Below are 16,483 nucleotides of genomic sequence, written 5' to 3'. Positions count from 1 at the left end.
AGTGTCTAGAAACCACTCAGTTTTAGCATGTGTAGAATGAGGCCTGGCATTGTCTTGCTTCCCAGGAAAGATGCCATCTTGATGGCAGTTTATGTATCTGTACAATCCAAATACATGCCTCCATGTCAATGGTACCTTCACAATAATGCAAGTTACCCATACCGTTTGCAATGATGCACCTCAATACCAGCACAGATGTTTGCTTTTGCACCTGTCGCTGGTGAAAGTCTGGTTGGTCCCTTTCGTCTTTGGGACTGAGAACTCAATGTCCATTTTTTTCCAAAAACAAGCTGAAACATGGACTCATCGGACCACAGCACACATTTCCACTGTCTTCTAGACCATCTGAGATGACCTCAGGCCCAGAGAACTCGCCGGCATCTCCACATAGAACTGATGTAAAGCTTTCTCCTTGCGTAACAGAGATTCAAGTGGCATTTCTTGATGCAGCGTCAGACTGTGTTCAGTGAAAACGGTTTTCCAAATTACTCCTGAGCACATGTGTCTGTATTTAACGGATTAGCATGATGATATCTTGTGCAAAGCCATCTGAGGGCTCAAAGGTCACGCACATTCAACAGAGGTCTACTGCCTTACCCAACACAGACTGAGATTTCTCTGGATTCCCTGAATCTTGTGACAATATTATGTATGGAAGATGATGAAAGGCATAAATTGTTTGCAATCTTGCATTGAGAAATGTGATTTTTTAATTGTTTGACAATTCTCATGATATTTGTCACAAAGTGATGAGCCATGACCCATCTTGGCTTAAAAAGACTGAGAAGCACTTTTACACCCAAACATGATACCCTCAACTATTACCAATTCACCTGCTCATTGTGGACTGTTTCAAAAGAGTTGGATAATCTAATTTGGATAATCTTTTCACTTTTATTTTGTCTCTGTCCCAACCTTTTTGGGGTGTGTTACAGCCATCAAAATCAAAATTTGTTCATATTTACAAAATACAATTATGTTGGTCAGTGAAAACATTGGAAAACTTTTCTTTGTACTTTTGTCAGTTAAAAAAAGTTTAAATAGAATTAACAAAATCACAGATTCTTGATTTTAATGCATTTTACAAAATGTCCCAACTTTTTCTGATTTGGGGTTGTATTTTAGAGTAGTCAATGTGCTGCTTGTATAGCTGTATATATCTACTGTCTTCTGAAAATAACTCAACATACTGCATTATTGTCAAAATAGCTGGCAACAAAGGAGAGTATACCCTAAGTGAACATGTCAAAACTGTGTCCAAAGTGTCACTATTTTGTGAGCACCGTTGTTATCTAGCACTGCATTAATCCTCCTGGACATGGAGTTCACCGGAGCTGCACAGGTTATTACTGGGATCCTCTTCCACTCCTCCATAATGACATCTCGGAGCTGCTGGATGTCGGACACACAGCGCTTCTCCACCTTCAGCTTGAGGATCACCACAGGTGCTCAACAGGGCTCAGGTCTGCAGACATACTTGGCTCTCCATCAGCTTCAGCTTCCTCAGTAAGGCAGTGTTCATCTTGCCTGTGTGTTTGGGGTCGTCATGTCGTTCGGCACAGTTTCTGAACGTCCATGCAAACCGACTTGTTGCAGTGTGTGGTGTGTGGATGAGCACTGACAAGCTGACCGTCCGCTTCTGCAACCTCTAAAGCAATGCTGGCACGATCATGTGTCTGTTTTCTGAAGCCAGCGTCTGCACCGGACACACAGCACGAGGACTCGACTTCTGTGACTGACCCGTGCGAGGCCTGTTACGAGTGAAACCCGTCTTGGAAAACCTCTGTATGACCCTGGCCTGCACTGTAACTCAGTTTCAGGGTGTTACCAATCTTCTTACAGCCAAGGCCATCTTTGTGGAGAGCAACAATTGTAATTCTCAAATCCTTAGAGAGATCTGTGCCATGTTGAACATCCAGTGGTGAGTGTGAGGGAATTCTACTCTAAGCACACAAAATTTAATGCTCTAATACAAGATACACACATTTGTTTGGTCCTGTCAAGCAGAAAAAAACATGAACATGATGAATAGGACATGTGGCTTTGCATGGTTAAACGACATACAGCTATTTTCACTTAGGGTGTGCTCACTTTTGTTGCCAGCTATTTTGACAATAATGGCTGTATGTTGAGTTATTTTCAGAGGACAGTAAATATATACTGATATACAAGCAGCACATTGACTACTCTAAAATATATCCAAGTTTCATTTCTATAGTATTGTCCCTCGAGAATTATGCTAAAATGTTTTCTGAAATGTGAGGGGTGTACTCACTTTCGTGAGATACTGTGTGTGTGAGTGTATGCATGTATGTTTGTGTGTATATACATATGTATATATATATATATATATATATATATTTATATGTATGTATACTGTATGTATATGTATATGTATTTTTTACATTTAATAATCTTTGTCACTATTATTAAATAAAAATACAGTTTTTCATTGTTTTTTCATGTTAGTTCAAAATGCATTAACAAATACAACTTTTATTTTTAAGAATGTGTTAGTAAATGTTAAAATTAACATTAACTAGCACTAACAAATGCTTTAGAATTGTTCATTGTTAGTTGATGTTAACTAACGTAGTTAACTAATGTTAAAAAATTTAAAGTGTTACCAACATTTTTCACGTATGTCTTCCGGGTCAAATCAGACTCGAGTGTAATCTCCCACATCCACATCCGGTGCCCCTGTGTTTTCTCAACTCATGCAAGTCCTTGCAGTCTCCACTATCAGCAGAAGCTGTTCGCCTGCTCTGCCAGTGACCTCACACACCTGCTGATGTCATTGCTCTAGATTCAGGTGTGACTCATGGTTTGATTCAGGAGGTGTAAAAAAACAAAGGCAATTTGCTGATGTGTTGACCAGCAGATTGTAGAGCAGATTGCTTGAGGAATTGCAGGAAGAATGACGCAGAGATGTTCTGTGATGTTCATTCCCATGGCATTAGCCTGATGAATCATAAATTAGACCAGCACACTCAAAGTCCAACCCTCACAAGGTTATCAGAGGACTGACTGCCCACCTCGATCCAGGCCTTTCTGTGTCTACACCACACATAAACCAACAACATTAACTACGATAATGGCATTTAAAATTGAGATTTCCAGGACTGGAGTATTTATGAATGTCTCTATTGTATTCTGTATTGTGAAGTTCTGTATTCACAAATTATTGGAAACAAATCATGGGAAAGCCATGGAAATGAATTATTCAGGAAAACTGGGGACCTTGCTGTTGACGGGTCATTTTAGCATTATTTCACGAACCCCATGGTCACCCAGCACTTGCACTACAGTTTAGGAATAAACACAATTTTACAATGTCTTTTAAAATAAGTCTCTTCTGCTCATCAGGGCTGCATTTATCCAATCATACAGTTATAACAGTAATAAGACTGTTTTTCATTTGAGTATACCTCTACATTTTGTATTCATTATCTTTTTTTCACCAATTTTACCCCAGTCTTCAGTGTCACATGATCTTTCAGAAATCATATGCTTATTTGCTTAGCTGTATGTATAGATAGGCAGTGTTACTTTAAACCCTTATTATTATTATTATTATAATACTCACTGTATCTGTCCACTCTTTGTTTTACAGTATCTGGAGGGGCCCGAATGTGAACTGTGTGGACAGCACTGGATACACACCTCTACACCACGCTGCTTTAAATGGACACAGGTGAGTCCTGTCACCCTACGACCTTTGACCTCAAGGATATTTTTAGTTTTATTTATCGAAATGTACTTTTATTTCTGAATTCCACACATAATTGTGCATGTCTTTCTCTGCCAGTGAGGTGGTGGAAGCACTTCTGCGGAACGAGGCTCTGACGAACATCGCTGACAACAAGGGCTGTTACCCTCTGCACCTGGCGGCCTGGAAGGGGGACCAGCGGATCGTCCAGCTCCTCGTCCATCAGGGTCCATCACACCCCAGACTCAATGAACAGGTCTGACCACACTACACTGAGCGGCACATTCAAAGACATATTCTGGATTATTTACAACATAATGTCTATGAGCAGCGTTCGTGTCTTACTATTGATTACGACAGGAAGTAGTTTTGACTCGTCTCTCAGTAAAAACAGTAATGGAAAACATGTATTAAATACTCGTACTGTCTACAGGTAAACTGGAAATCTATAGGGCCAGGCCTTCTGAAGGGTTTAAAGTGCCCCTATTATGCTATTTTAAAGGTCCTTAATTTTGTTTTGCAGTCTCCTACAACAGGTTTACATGCAGCCGAGGCAAAACACTTCTTTTCTCATAATATAATTTTCAGCATCACCTCTTTTCTCAGTGTCACAGTTGAATTAAACAGATTGATACAGTCTCTCTAAACCCCTACTTTCCAAGAGCTGACTCTGATTGGTCAGATGACCAGTCTGTTGTGATTAGTCTACTCTGCTCTGATTGGTCAGATGGCTCAGTCTGTTGTGATTGGTCTACTCTGCTCTGATTGGTCACATGGCTTAGTCTGGTGTGATTGGTCTACTCTGCTCTGATTGGTCAGATGGCTCAGTCTGTTGTGATTGGTCTACCACTTACAGCACATGTTGGAAACCAAACTCTCATTACCATATCTGAATTTCAGTGCCAGATCTTCCTCAGCACTTGATAGACAGTAGCTATGTTTCCATCACCCTGTTTTTTATGCGCAAAAAACTAGAGTTAATGCGAATAATGGGAGATGGAAATACATTTGCCGAATAAATTCTGATGTAGCGCACATTAAACCCATGTTACTAATGGGCTGTTTCCTCATGATGGGAGTTCCGGCTCTTTTTAGGGAACTGAACCGGATCATTTGGCTCATCTCAGTAATAAGACTATACGTTTGCCTGTGTAACTCCTCTTCTTTTCTGACCCAATATTAAGGATGATCTTTTCTCCGCATTGCTCGACCACACGCACTCCATGCAGTGACGGAATAATATGTTAATGTGTATAGCGATGAAGAGTGGCTGGGTAATGTCATCGCACGTGATTAGTGAATAATTAACGTGTGGCTGAGCAGTGTAGCGAAAGGATAATCATATCATTCTGTCTTGTATTAATATACAAAAAGGGAAAACGTCTCTCAGACGGGAACCGACTCTCGCCGTTCATTTAAAGGATTCGGCTCAGAGTCGAACGACGCATCACTACTGTTTCCACTCATGGTGTTTTATTTACTGTTGGTTGCTAGGTTACTAATACCCAGAGGTGGACAGTAACGAAGTACATTACCTTGAGTACTGTACTTAAGTACACTTTGAGTATCTGTACTTTACTTGAGTATTGTTTTTTCTGGAAACTTTTTAGTTTAACTTCACTACATTTGAAAGACAAATATCGTACGTTTTTTTTACTCCACTACATTTTTGTCAACGTCCTTGAGTAGAAAGTAGTTATGTTTGTCAGGGCATGATTTTTTCCGTTTCTAAAACGTTATTGTTTTTTTTGCGGCTGACAGACAAGCCTATCGGTAATCACTCCTGTAGGGTCTGAAGTTTGACGATTAGCACGATTTCTCTTTACAAGCAATCTGTGAGAGACAGTATCGTTGTCACAAGTAATGGTTTGAAAGTTTTGTTTTCATGGCAAATAAATATTTATGTTGTGCTGTTTGTTAAAGCAGTATTGCTGTTGAGCAGTTATACAGTTATGGTTGTGTAGCTAGGTTTTTTTTTAAATTATTTACAGACCATTTGATTCAAATGTGCATGAATGGATACACATAGATGTGTACTTCTTTTGTTGGGGTGGTAGGAGTGTTAAATAAAAAAGATGATTATGGCTGTATTTTTTTATAAATTCAGTTGTTTAATTTCTATTGGTTTTGTGACATTCTAAAAGCTCCACACTACAAAACTACAATCTGGTCAGTGTATTCACTAGGTTGCTTCGGAGGCATAAGGTCCTGTAATAATGCAACAATAATATAACAATGCATTGACATTTACTTTGTACTTTTGATACTCAAGTACTTTTAAAAACTAGTACTTCTGTAATTTTACTTAAGTAAAAATCGGTCTCTACAACTTTTACTTGTAACGGAGTAATATTTGACCTGTAGTATCTGTACTTTGACTCAAGTAAGGAAGTTGTGTACTTTGTCCACCTCTGCCAATACCACCGTTGTCCGCTCGAACAAGCTGATGGAAACTCACCTAATTCACATTTGTTTTTTGCGAACTTGGAAAAGATTCGCTTCACATTTGGATGGAAACCCAGCTAGTGATACGAACAGTAATGATGGCGTTGGTTTTACTGTATTTTGGTTACACTGTTTTACTGAGCACAGAAGTGCATCAAAGTGGATTCGCAGCACAGGAAACTGCGTCTTCTCGACATGTCAAAAACACGATGTTGCTTCTCAGCTACATCTACAGTGTTCGAGGGTCAAAGTAGACGTTGTTCGCAGTCAGACAATGAAGACCATTGACTGGCATTATGCAAAGTTGTTTCAAACCGACTTGGATATCTTACGGAAGTGAGACTGGAATTATTGACGACTCGTTTTGGCAGTTCAGAATCGATTTTTTTCAAAAAAAAAATTTTGCGCACTTTAATCTTTACAACTTTTCAAAACTTTTACATTCACGAACAGCTACATTACACACTGCATGAAAGGTAATCTTTGAAAAAGCATAATAGGGGCACTTTTTAAAACAGAAATGTGAAAATTGTGCATTTGCTAAGAACTTAAATGAACTTTGAACTTATACAGTTAAAAATGTGTTATTTGAGCTGGAAAGTTGTTTAAAATGTCTTTATTAAATCGGGTTAGTTTTTAGGTCAAAGAACGTCTACTTATGCATTAACTATTGCCGTTCCAGTGAGTGGAACTTGCTCCATATAAACAGTGTCTGCATCCCAATCATACTATCCATCCTTAACAGTTTGTGAGGTCCCACTTTATATTAAGTGGCTTTAACTACTATGTACTAACATTGAAATTAATAATATGATACAATGGACTTATTGTGTACATACATGTTTTTACATGGCGCTTCTATTTGAAAAAAACCTGCATGTAATTAATTAAAAGTAACAGCTGTAATTCATGTAATCACATTTGTTACACAGTTGACCCTTCCCTTACACCTTAACCTAACCTTAAACCTACTCATACCACACACACCTGACCCTTACCTTACCCGTATCACACCTCAATAGCAGCACAAGTGTTTTACAATACAGCATTAACACCATGAGCATAACAATTGAAGTTTGTTGACCACATACTAATGTTGACGAATCACAAAACCCCATTTTAGACCCCGTTTCCACCCATATTTATCACTGACCAGAAATGATGCATGCTAATACCAGTAAGTTATGGTTGTACTTTTCAAAATTGTCATATTGCATATTTTACATTTTTAATCTGCAATGCTTCCTCTCTGCCATGGCAGGACTTCAAACCGAGAGACGAGTCTGAAATAAATCCTGTCCGTAGTCTTTAAGTTGCTCTGTAAATATTCACCCGTCTAATGACACACTATCTGAGATCAGTAGTAGGGTATTGGGAGGTTGTTGACTAGTGAGGGAGGGTGTGTAAATTAGTCATTTTGAGGTTAGATTTCTTTTGACGTGTCTCAGGAAAAGCTACAGCATATCAGGAACACTTTTGCTTCCTCTTACAGCTTCACACTGCTCTCATTTACACTTTGAGTGTGTGTGTGTGTGTAAAGATAAAGCTAAACATGAGTTCAGTGGCTTCTCACCCTTAATACACGCTGTTTTCACAACTGCTATTTTTAGTCGTAACACATTTGGGCAAATGTCTTTAGTAGAACGTGGCATAGACGGTATGACTGTATGTCTGTTTGAATCAGTCGAGTGTCAGTTTAGATTAGGACACTTAAATTGCAGATTAAACAAATTCAGGCGCAGAATGAATAACCACCAATACCGGAATATATACACAACCATTTCCAGTGTGACGATTTTTACCGCAAATCTGGGATGAAATGCCGTTTCATTTTCTTACGCTGAATTAAACGTACAGGTCATGTGACAACAATAAAAACATATAAAATCACATATATTAATACTGTTTTGGAACTGAATTGCTCAATTTGTTTGCTGTTTGTTGACCCAGCAATGACATATTGACAGGTTTCTTTGCTCTCACTTGCCTTCCTGTTCTATAGATGTTCCCTATTTATTTAAAAAACCGTGACATCTTTTAACAAATGAGCCTGAATATTCATGTGCACCTGTACTCGGGGTTGGTTTTTTATTGTTTGAATGAAATGTCCCCAGAGGAAAGCAGAAACGGCCTGTCTTCAAATACTCTCATTTTGCATAATTTGGAGAGACTTTTCATGCATTTATTATTCCGCAGTGATGCACTCCATGATTTTCAGTAACATAATAATCACAGTTTTCATTTAACAACTCTGTTATTGTGTTTTCTCATTGATTTGTTATAGCATGACATGTCTCAAAATGAAATGAAACAGGGCAGCCAAAAATAATGATGTGATATTATTGATTCATTATGAATTAAATACATTTTTGGACTAACTAAACAATAAAAAATAAAAAAACCTGTCTCATTTCATTTTTTTTGTGCCATTTTATAAGGCTGGTTTATTCTCCATTGTTTGATTGGTCATATTCAGCATATGCTAGTAAAATTCATTGTCAAATGTTTCTGATTTGTCTAATTATAGTTGCGTTTTCCTAACAAATTTGATTTTTTTTTGCCTTGTATCAAAATAATATTAATTCGGCGTGTATTTTTATTTAACGTTTATCATTCGACGGACTCTAAGCCAGCCTGTAGTTTCTTTTGCCTGTTTCATCATGTGATCATGCATTTGATTAACACTTGTGTTCAGTGTGTGTGTGTGTGTGTATGTGAACACGTCTCCTTCCTGTTCTCTCCCCTCTCCCAGAGCTCTCTAGACCACACAGAGTTCAAACGCTGTGGCCCATTTGACCCCTATATTAATGCCAAGGTGTGTACCCATGACCTCTGACCTGCACGCTTCACCTCCACACGCCACGCCTGGGTTTGTCTGGTTTCTGTTGGGACTGTGTCGCTTCACTCTTTCTCATGTTTGTCATCATGTGGGTTATATAAGCACACATATGCCGTGTATGTGTGAAGGCGTATAATGTATAAAGACATGACAGACTGTGCTGTTATTCTCACTGTATTCTGAAATGAGTTGTGTGCACTTGTTTTTGTACAGTTTGTGTGTGTGAGAGAGCATTTTATCGTCACTGTTAAAGCTGAAAGGTGTCATTTCTGCAAACTGCAAAAATAATGATGGATTCCAGACAGGTTTCAAACACCGTTAGACTAATAATGTATGACAAGAAAAGGGAAAAACTCACGTTGTGAGAAAATAAAATATATTATTAGTTGTATTTTAAGTTTCAAATATATTTAGAAGAAATTCATAATGCATATTTAAATACATGGCATACAGTTTTCAATAGAAATGGCATTAAAGTATATTTTAGTTTACCTAATACCATAACAATGTACTTTAGAGGGACATAAATACTCTAATTGCATTTAATATAAATTTAGAATATAGTAGATTTTAATCAATTTAATTTATATTTTTATTTTATAATTTGCAGAAATTTCTAGGGGGGAAATGCAAAACAGGAAAGGTTATCATAGAGAGAACCCCTCCGAACCCGTCAGACAAGTAGTCTCTTAAACTATTAGATTATTATTTATTTTAAGAGAAAACAACATGAGCTCAGGTTGTAAAATATCTTCTGGTGCAACTAAAATAATTTAGTATATATACAGATATTAATTTGGATTAATAAATACAGATATTAATGAATTCATGATAAATATTAGAATATTGGACATTAAAATATTGAGTGCATGCAAAATTTGATACTTTTAAGAGAAGATAAGGTTAGTTCAGGTAGTAAAATATCATGTGGTGCGACTCCACAAAAAAAAGAAATTTGAAAAAATTAGAAGTTTGTATAAAATACTTTTTACCTTAATGTAGATTTATTAACTAATCATATCTATTTTAAATGGTTAATGTGTTCTCTCGCATGTATTCAAGCTGTCATGAACCGTACATGCAAAGATTCAATGAAGAATTTTGATTTGTGTTTTATTTATCTTGCACTCTTCCTTTATTCCTTTATACACAAGCTATTTTTTCCCTGTTCTGTAGCCTTTTTTTGTCCCAGTACCGAATAATAAGTGAATGTGATGTCTTTGCAGTTTAAAATGGGATAGGAGAAAATATGTGAGCTTTGAGAAATGTTGCACATTGAATCTTATAAAGCGGCTGTATGATGTTCTGCTGAATCCTCCTCTCGCTTTCGTTCGATCGCACAGAGGGGTTTCACTCGAGCTTTAGATCAGCCTCGTACGAGCGGCCGTGTGTGAGTGTGTGTCAGGCAGGTTACAACTGAACTGACTGAAGCGGAAATGAATAATTCATGAGCTGACATGAAGTGTGTGTTTTGTGATTGTTAAATGGTATTTCTAGAATACTTGCTGTGCCACACACACACACGCATGCAGTGATGAGAAGCTTTTTTGTGTAGCCGTCGACTTGAATCAGTGTCAGAAAGTGTGTGTGTGTGTGTGTGTGTGTGTGTGTGTGTGTGTGTGGTGGCAGAGAGAGGTGGGGTGTCGTCATGGAAACGGTGTCATGGCTGGATAGCTGAGGGCCGACCCTGTAGTGCATCAAGAGAGAGATGAAGAGAATGAAAGGAAGAAAAAATACAGAATGGTGAATGGAAGAGAAAGCCATTCATTCACCATAGGTTTTGATGTTCTGCAGGTGCACCATAATAGTAGTAGTATTAATAATAATAAAATAGATCTGATTCTGCAGTAATTTATTTTCTTTATGGTCTTTTTTTAAATTTGTCTTTTAGTCTGAAGAAAAAAAAAAAAGAAAGTCGAGGAGTTCCAGTGTTATTAACTAAAACTATTAAAAAACATTAATGGGTAATATCAAATTTTATAGAAAAATTTTTTTAGAAATAAATCTGATGAAAAACCTTATACATAAAAAACCTAAGTTGAACTAAAACTGAAATCAAATAAATCTATAGTTAGACGTTGATTGATTGATTTTTGGCCGATAGCCGATAATTCTTTATATTCAAAAGCCGATAACCGATATATTGGCCGATAAATCGAAATCCAAAATGTTATATTATTTGAGTACCTGATTACAAAAACATAAAAGTCTTCATTAAAAGCCGTGTCCCAAGCACACAATTATAATGTTATCATTATATTGTTATGTAATCTATATGACAGACTTGCACATGTTGCACTGAACTGTATTTTCCTTTTTAAAGTGATTCCAATCATATTTCAAGCAGTTCAAAAGCATCAAGGTGAACAGTGCACATCTGATGGAAGCAATCTATTATTTATCGGCCAAATTTTCTTATCGGCCCCATAGCAAAAACATTAGATATTAACATATATCGGCCGATACAGATATGGTGGCCGCTATATCGTGCTTCCCTACAATACAAATAACAAAAATGCGTACAAAATTACTAAAACAAATAAATATAAAAATGGAATATGTACGAATAAGCAATCTAGGCTCATGGGAAATAAGTGCCTCTACCTTCATTTTTGCAAAACTTCAAAAACATACCTGTTAATACAATTTACTGCAGTTTCCAGCTGAAATGAACACTAGTGGCAGTAAAATAATTTGTATTCATTTTCACACAAATTGTGATTACGGGGGCAGATTATCAATTCCTTGCACAATACTATTTATAGTGTTATAAACACTTTTACCACAGTGCATGATTTGTAAACTAATATGTTTTGATGATTGCGTTGCATAACCAGCTGTTTCCAGACGTAGTAAACTTGCTTGATAGCTCATCTGGTACAGCATTACTCTGGAGATACAAAGCGCTCGAGTCACGACAGCAAAGGCTTGCAGAAGAGAGCTGAAATGCCATGGTTGGTTTATATCTCACGTTTGCTTTTGTTAACTCTATCAGGTAGATTCAGGGTAGGGTTTAGTGTAGCTGCAACATCATTTTCAAACGTTAGCATTAAACTTTTGGCGTCACTCACTGGAGATTTCATTTCCACACTGCCGCGATACGTACAACAAAAAACGTTGACATTCACATTCATCTGTTTCGGAGAAAACTGAACGAACCTCTGCCACTTTTACCACCAGTTACTACCATTAGGGACATGCTAACACACATAACTCGCGGTTTGAACAGTTAATCTAAAAAAGATAGTATTCCCCCTTCTAAATGAACACACAATAATGAGAGAAGATTAAACACACACAGCTGAGACTCGCTCGGTTCTCCTGCTTTATATCAGTTTATTTCAGGAGAGCTGTATTTCGAGAGTGCATTCATCACCGCTTCCCTTGATCGTGTCTGTGGGGAACCTCTCGCTCTCAGATGACCTAGTTAGCATGAAAATCTACACAAATTATTGCTTTGTCATCCTAATTCCCAATGAACATTTTATAGGGTTGTTTCAAAACCTAGCGAGTTGCCTCACAGTAAATATGGCACTGCCTTCTACAGGTGCATTTACACTAGACTAAGCACTTAAAGTTTTTGAAAGAAGTCTCTTGTACTCACCAAAGCTGCATTTAGTTGATATAAAAGCAGTAATATTGTAAAATTACTGATAAAAATAGCTATTTTATTTGGAATATATATTAAAATGTAATTCATTCCTGTGATCAAAGCTGGATTTTCAGCACCATTACTCCAGTCTGATTTTATGATCAAGAAAACATTTCTGATTATTTTTTTTCCTTGCATTTTTCGTGTACAGACAACAATGTTGTCAGAACGATCCCCGTTCACACGGATCAGTGAAAACGACTAAAATCTCTGTATAATTAATGCAAAGCCAGTAGATGGCGACGTCACTATGTACGGAAGAACGACCGAACCTATAGAATGAAAACGTAATGCACATGTGCATGATGTTGTTTACAAGGAGACGATAAAGGTATCGTGTTTTTTTTAAACTTGCACTTTGAAACCTGTTTTCAAAAGTTTTCATGCCCCCAAATGATGCCCTCATTAAAAACTCATAAAAAGTTTCTGTTTTCAGTTGAAACGGTATCGTGCACAATTCAGCCATTTTAATTTGGCTGCCTTTAGTTAGCAGGTTTTGTGTCTATGATGCCTTAAAATGCTCACTAGTTTGAATGAAGTCTCATTCATGTCTCTTGACCGTAAACCATTCGTAGGAATCTAGTCCTGTCTGAGACTAGAGATTTCCTCATCCTTCATGTTGGCTGAGTGTATTCCAGCGTGGCGCTCACAACCCGTGATCTCTTTGTGACATTAATTGTTTAAAATCACATCAGTTGTGTAGCGAGAACTTTTTCTCTCTCTCTCTCACTCTAAAAGCTTTTATGTGTGTGTACCAAACGTCCCTCGGAGTCTTTGAGAACACTTCTCTCTACCCAGTGAGATTGTAATGTGGAAAGCATTGCATTGCACTCCCTCCAGAGAGATGACGTGTGTGTGTGTGTGTGTGTGTGTGTGTGTGTGTGTGTGTGTGTGTGTGTGTGTGTGTGTGTGTGTGTGTGTGTGTGTGTGTGTGTGTGTGTGTGTGAGAGTGAGTGTGAAACACAGAGAAAGCTTCAGTTCTGTCAGTCTATGGTTGAGTTTTGGCAACTGTGCCTGAATGTAAAGAAACCTTTCAAGAACACATCAAGGCCATATTTCAACAATAACAACACTACTTGTAATCGCATAAGCACAAAAAAACCCTAATATTAGTAATGTAAAAAAGTATTCTGTATTATTTTAACCCATTTATTTATGCTAATTTTTGTTTTACTGACTTTATGATTTAAATAAAATATTTTTTTTACTTTTTTATATACCGTAAAAATGACTGAATAGTATATTTTGTGCTAAATTAAATATACATTAAATTGCCATTATTAATAATCTAAATAATTAACATTAACATAATTAATATTCACTAAAATAAGGTAAAGTAAAAAATAATGCTTGTAAAAACATACACAATTATATAAATAAAAAATACTGCACTGTTAACATTAGTTAACTACATTAGTTAACATGAACTAATGAACAATGCATACAGCATATATTAATCTTAAAGTAATAGTTCACCCAAAAATGCATATTTTGTCATTCACTCACCATCAAGTTAAACCTGTATGAGGTTTTATATTTATATACACATACATACAGTGGGGATTTCTTAAAGACCGCAAGGGAAGCTCAGCTTTCCCTATAATGTTAAAAAATGAATGGTCAAATATGTACTATTGTGTTCACATTTTATTGACTAAAAATGCGTTAGAACACGTTCATCTCGAAGACGAGTTGGTTCAGAATCAGCTACATATAGCAGGTCGGCTGACTCGATTTCCTTCTCATTCATTCCCGGAGCGTCACAGCGTATTTCTCTGTTGAAGCCCAGCGTCCATTGACTTCTATGGGGGTTTGAACAGCTTTTTTTTCAGTGCTTCGAAACTAGATGGTCATTGGATAAATCTTCGGTTATGTCCGGGGCTGGACTCCGGGCTTCTGCGTGATGATTGGAGGATCTGTCGAAAGACTGCGTCTCCTTTTGATTGACAGTGATTTTGTACTATAAGACGTCGCTGACGCTGAAGCTATTCGAGCTCAGTCCCATCGCCGATTTTACAAGTGTAGTCGAAAGACAAACTGCTGCGACCTATTTCTTGGTATTTGCTTGGCGAAATTGCTAGCCAATTTTCATCATACATTTCACACAATTATACACCACATTCCTTGTTTCAGTTTAACCTAATTCCCACATTTCCTCCATAGAGTTTAATATCTTTTTTTTTTTTGTTCGTTTGTTCATTCATTCATTAATGCAGCTTCCCCTCTTTGAAAGACCAGCAGCCATTTATATATATATATATGAAAAAAAATCTAACGTTAGTTAACATTTTATGTAATTTAATACATTTTTTTTTCTCGTGGAGCAAAAACCATGTCAGTGTGTGTCAGTGCTTCTGGTGGCGGCAGCGGTAGCATCTGTGCACCCCCCCCCCCCCGTTCCCACAGGGCACACATTGATGATGTAATCACTCCTCCTCAACGGTTATGTGCTGATGATGTAATCAGCATGACATCACATGGTAGGTCAGCATTCAGCTCTGATTATCCTCATCCGCGCGCATGTGCGCTGACCTGACATGCGTATCATAACCCTTCTGGAATAATCCCAGCATACGACCAACACGTCAGTCTGCGTTTGCATCTAAACACGGGACTCTATACAGTCAGGCTACGCACATGTGAAACTTGTGTTAATGTGCTCGTTTGGTTAGTTCCCTCAGGAAGTCATGTAAATATGTATGTATAAATAAATATGGAGTCATATGATCGGATGAGGGATGACAGGAGTCATCAGGGCTTATTAAACCCAGAGAGAGAGAGAGAGAGAGAGAGGGAGCGTGAACAGAAAGATAAGCTCGTTTTATCATGTTTAGTCCAGAGCTCAGGAAAGGCCATCGCTGTGAGACTTCAGACTGTTAAAGACATACAAACATCATCGTTTACTCAGCCTCATGTCGATCCGAACCCGTAAGACCCTCGTTCATCTTCAGAACACAGACGTCGAAGATTAATATGTTGTACATGAAGTGGTAAATTAAGTTGCTCTTGCATGACAGGTTAAACCACTGGAGTCACATGATTACTTTCAAGATGTCTGTACTATCTTTCTGGGGATTGGAAGTGGTAGTTGCGTAGAGTGTCAATGGAGGGACAGAAAACTCTGATTTCATCAAAAACATCTTCATTTGTGTTCTGAAAATGAACGAATCTACCGTTAGATTTTTTTTTTCTTGTAGCATCGATACATCATAGTCATTTGATCACGATGTGTTAATACACCCCTAGTTTGCTCTAGACGTTTTATGTGCTTTTGTCATTTCTATTTTTTTACTATTGTTATTTAGCTTTATTTTTGTTTCAATTTTAATAATTAAACTTATTTGAGTAAACTTGCTTTATTTCAGTTAGTTGCTAAGGCACGATTTATAATAAATTTTTATTAAGTTTTGCAAGTTTGGGTTTTTCATGTAATACTAATATTTTATTTTATAGCTGTATTTTAAAAAACTAAATCGATTTTAAATGTTTCGGGTAGTAATGATGATGATGTACTAATGATGGTGAATACAAAATGTGCACTCAAATTGGTTTATTAGAGTTAGCTGTGGGCTTGTGAGCTAAAATGCTCTGTCAAAGTGTGGTGTTCCTGTTGAACACGTATTGTGTTTAAAATGTCACAGAGAAATCAGCACTTTCTATTTTAAAAACACAGCGACAGCTCACTTCTCCTGACAGTCAGTCGTCAGCGGTGGACCGGAATTAACATGAAAATGAATCTCTTGTGTTTGTGGAAAGACTTTGAGCCTCTGTGGTGTCCGGTTCCTCACCAGAGAGAGAGAGTGAGAGAGTCGTTCGCTTGAGAAGAACTCTGAGGAAA

At 37.3% G+C, this 16,483-nt stretch overlaps 1 protein-coding gene across 18 annotated transcripts in view; it reads left to right on the top strand.

Moving 5' to 3' along the window:
- The window catches only part of anks1aa (ankyrin repeat and sterile alpha motif domain containing 1Aa), a 127,801-nt gene that overhangs the window by 28,985 nt on the left and 82,333 nt on the right, over window positions 1-16,483 (top strand). For 10 of the 18 annotated variants that reach the window (XM_077204662.1, XM_077204664.1, XM_077204660.1 and 7 more), the window contains exons 2-4: window positions 3,614-3,694; window positions 3,809-3,965; window positions 8,907-8,969. In XM_077204662.1, coding sequence (XP_077060777.1) covers window positions 3,614-3,694; window positions 3,809-3,965; window positions 8,907-8,969 — 301 coding nt within the window. The remainder of the gene's footprint in view (window positions 1-3,613; window positions 3,695-3,808; window positions 3,966-8,906; window positions 8,970-16,483) is intronic. The other 8 variants (XM_077204665.1, XM_077204671.1, XM_077204673.1 and 5 more) reach the window with 1 other exon arrangement.

The sequence above is a fragment of the Siphateles boraxobius genome, unplaced genomic scaffold, assembly GCF_051911475.1.
Source record: "Siphateles boraxobius isolate OS27281-9 unplaced genomic scaffold, OSU_SipBor_1 50, whole genome shotgun sequence".
NCBI lineage: Eukaryota > Metazoa > Chordata > Actinopteri > Cypriniformes > Leuciscidae > Siphateles > Siphateles boraxobius.
Note: the sequence above shows the minus strand (reverse complement) of the source record. Positions and strands in the feature narration are given on the sequence as shown.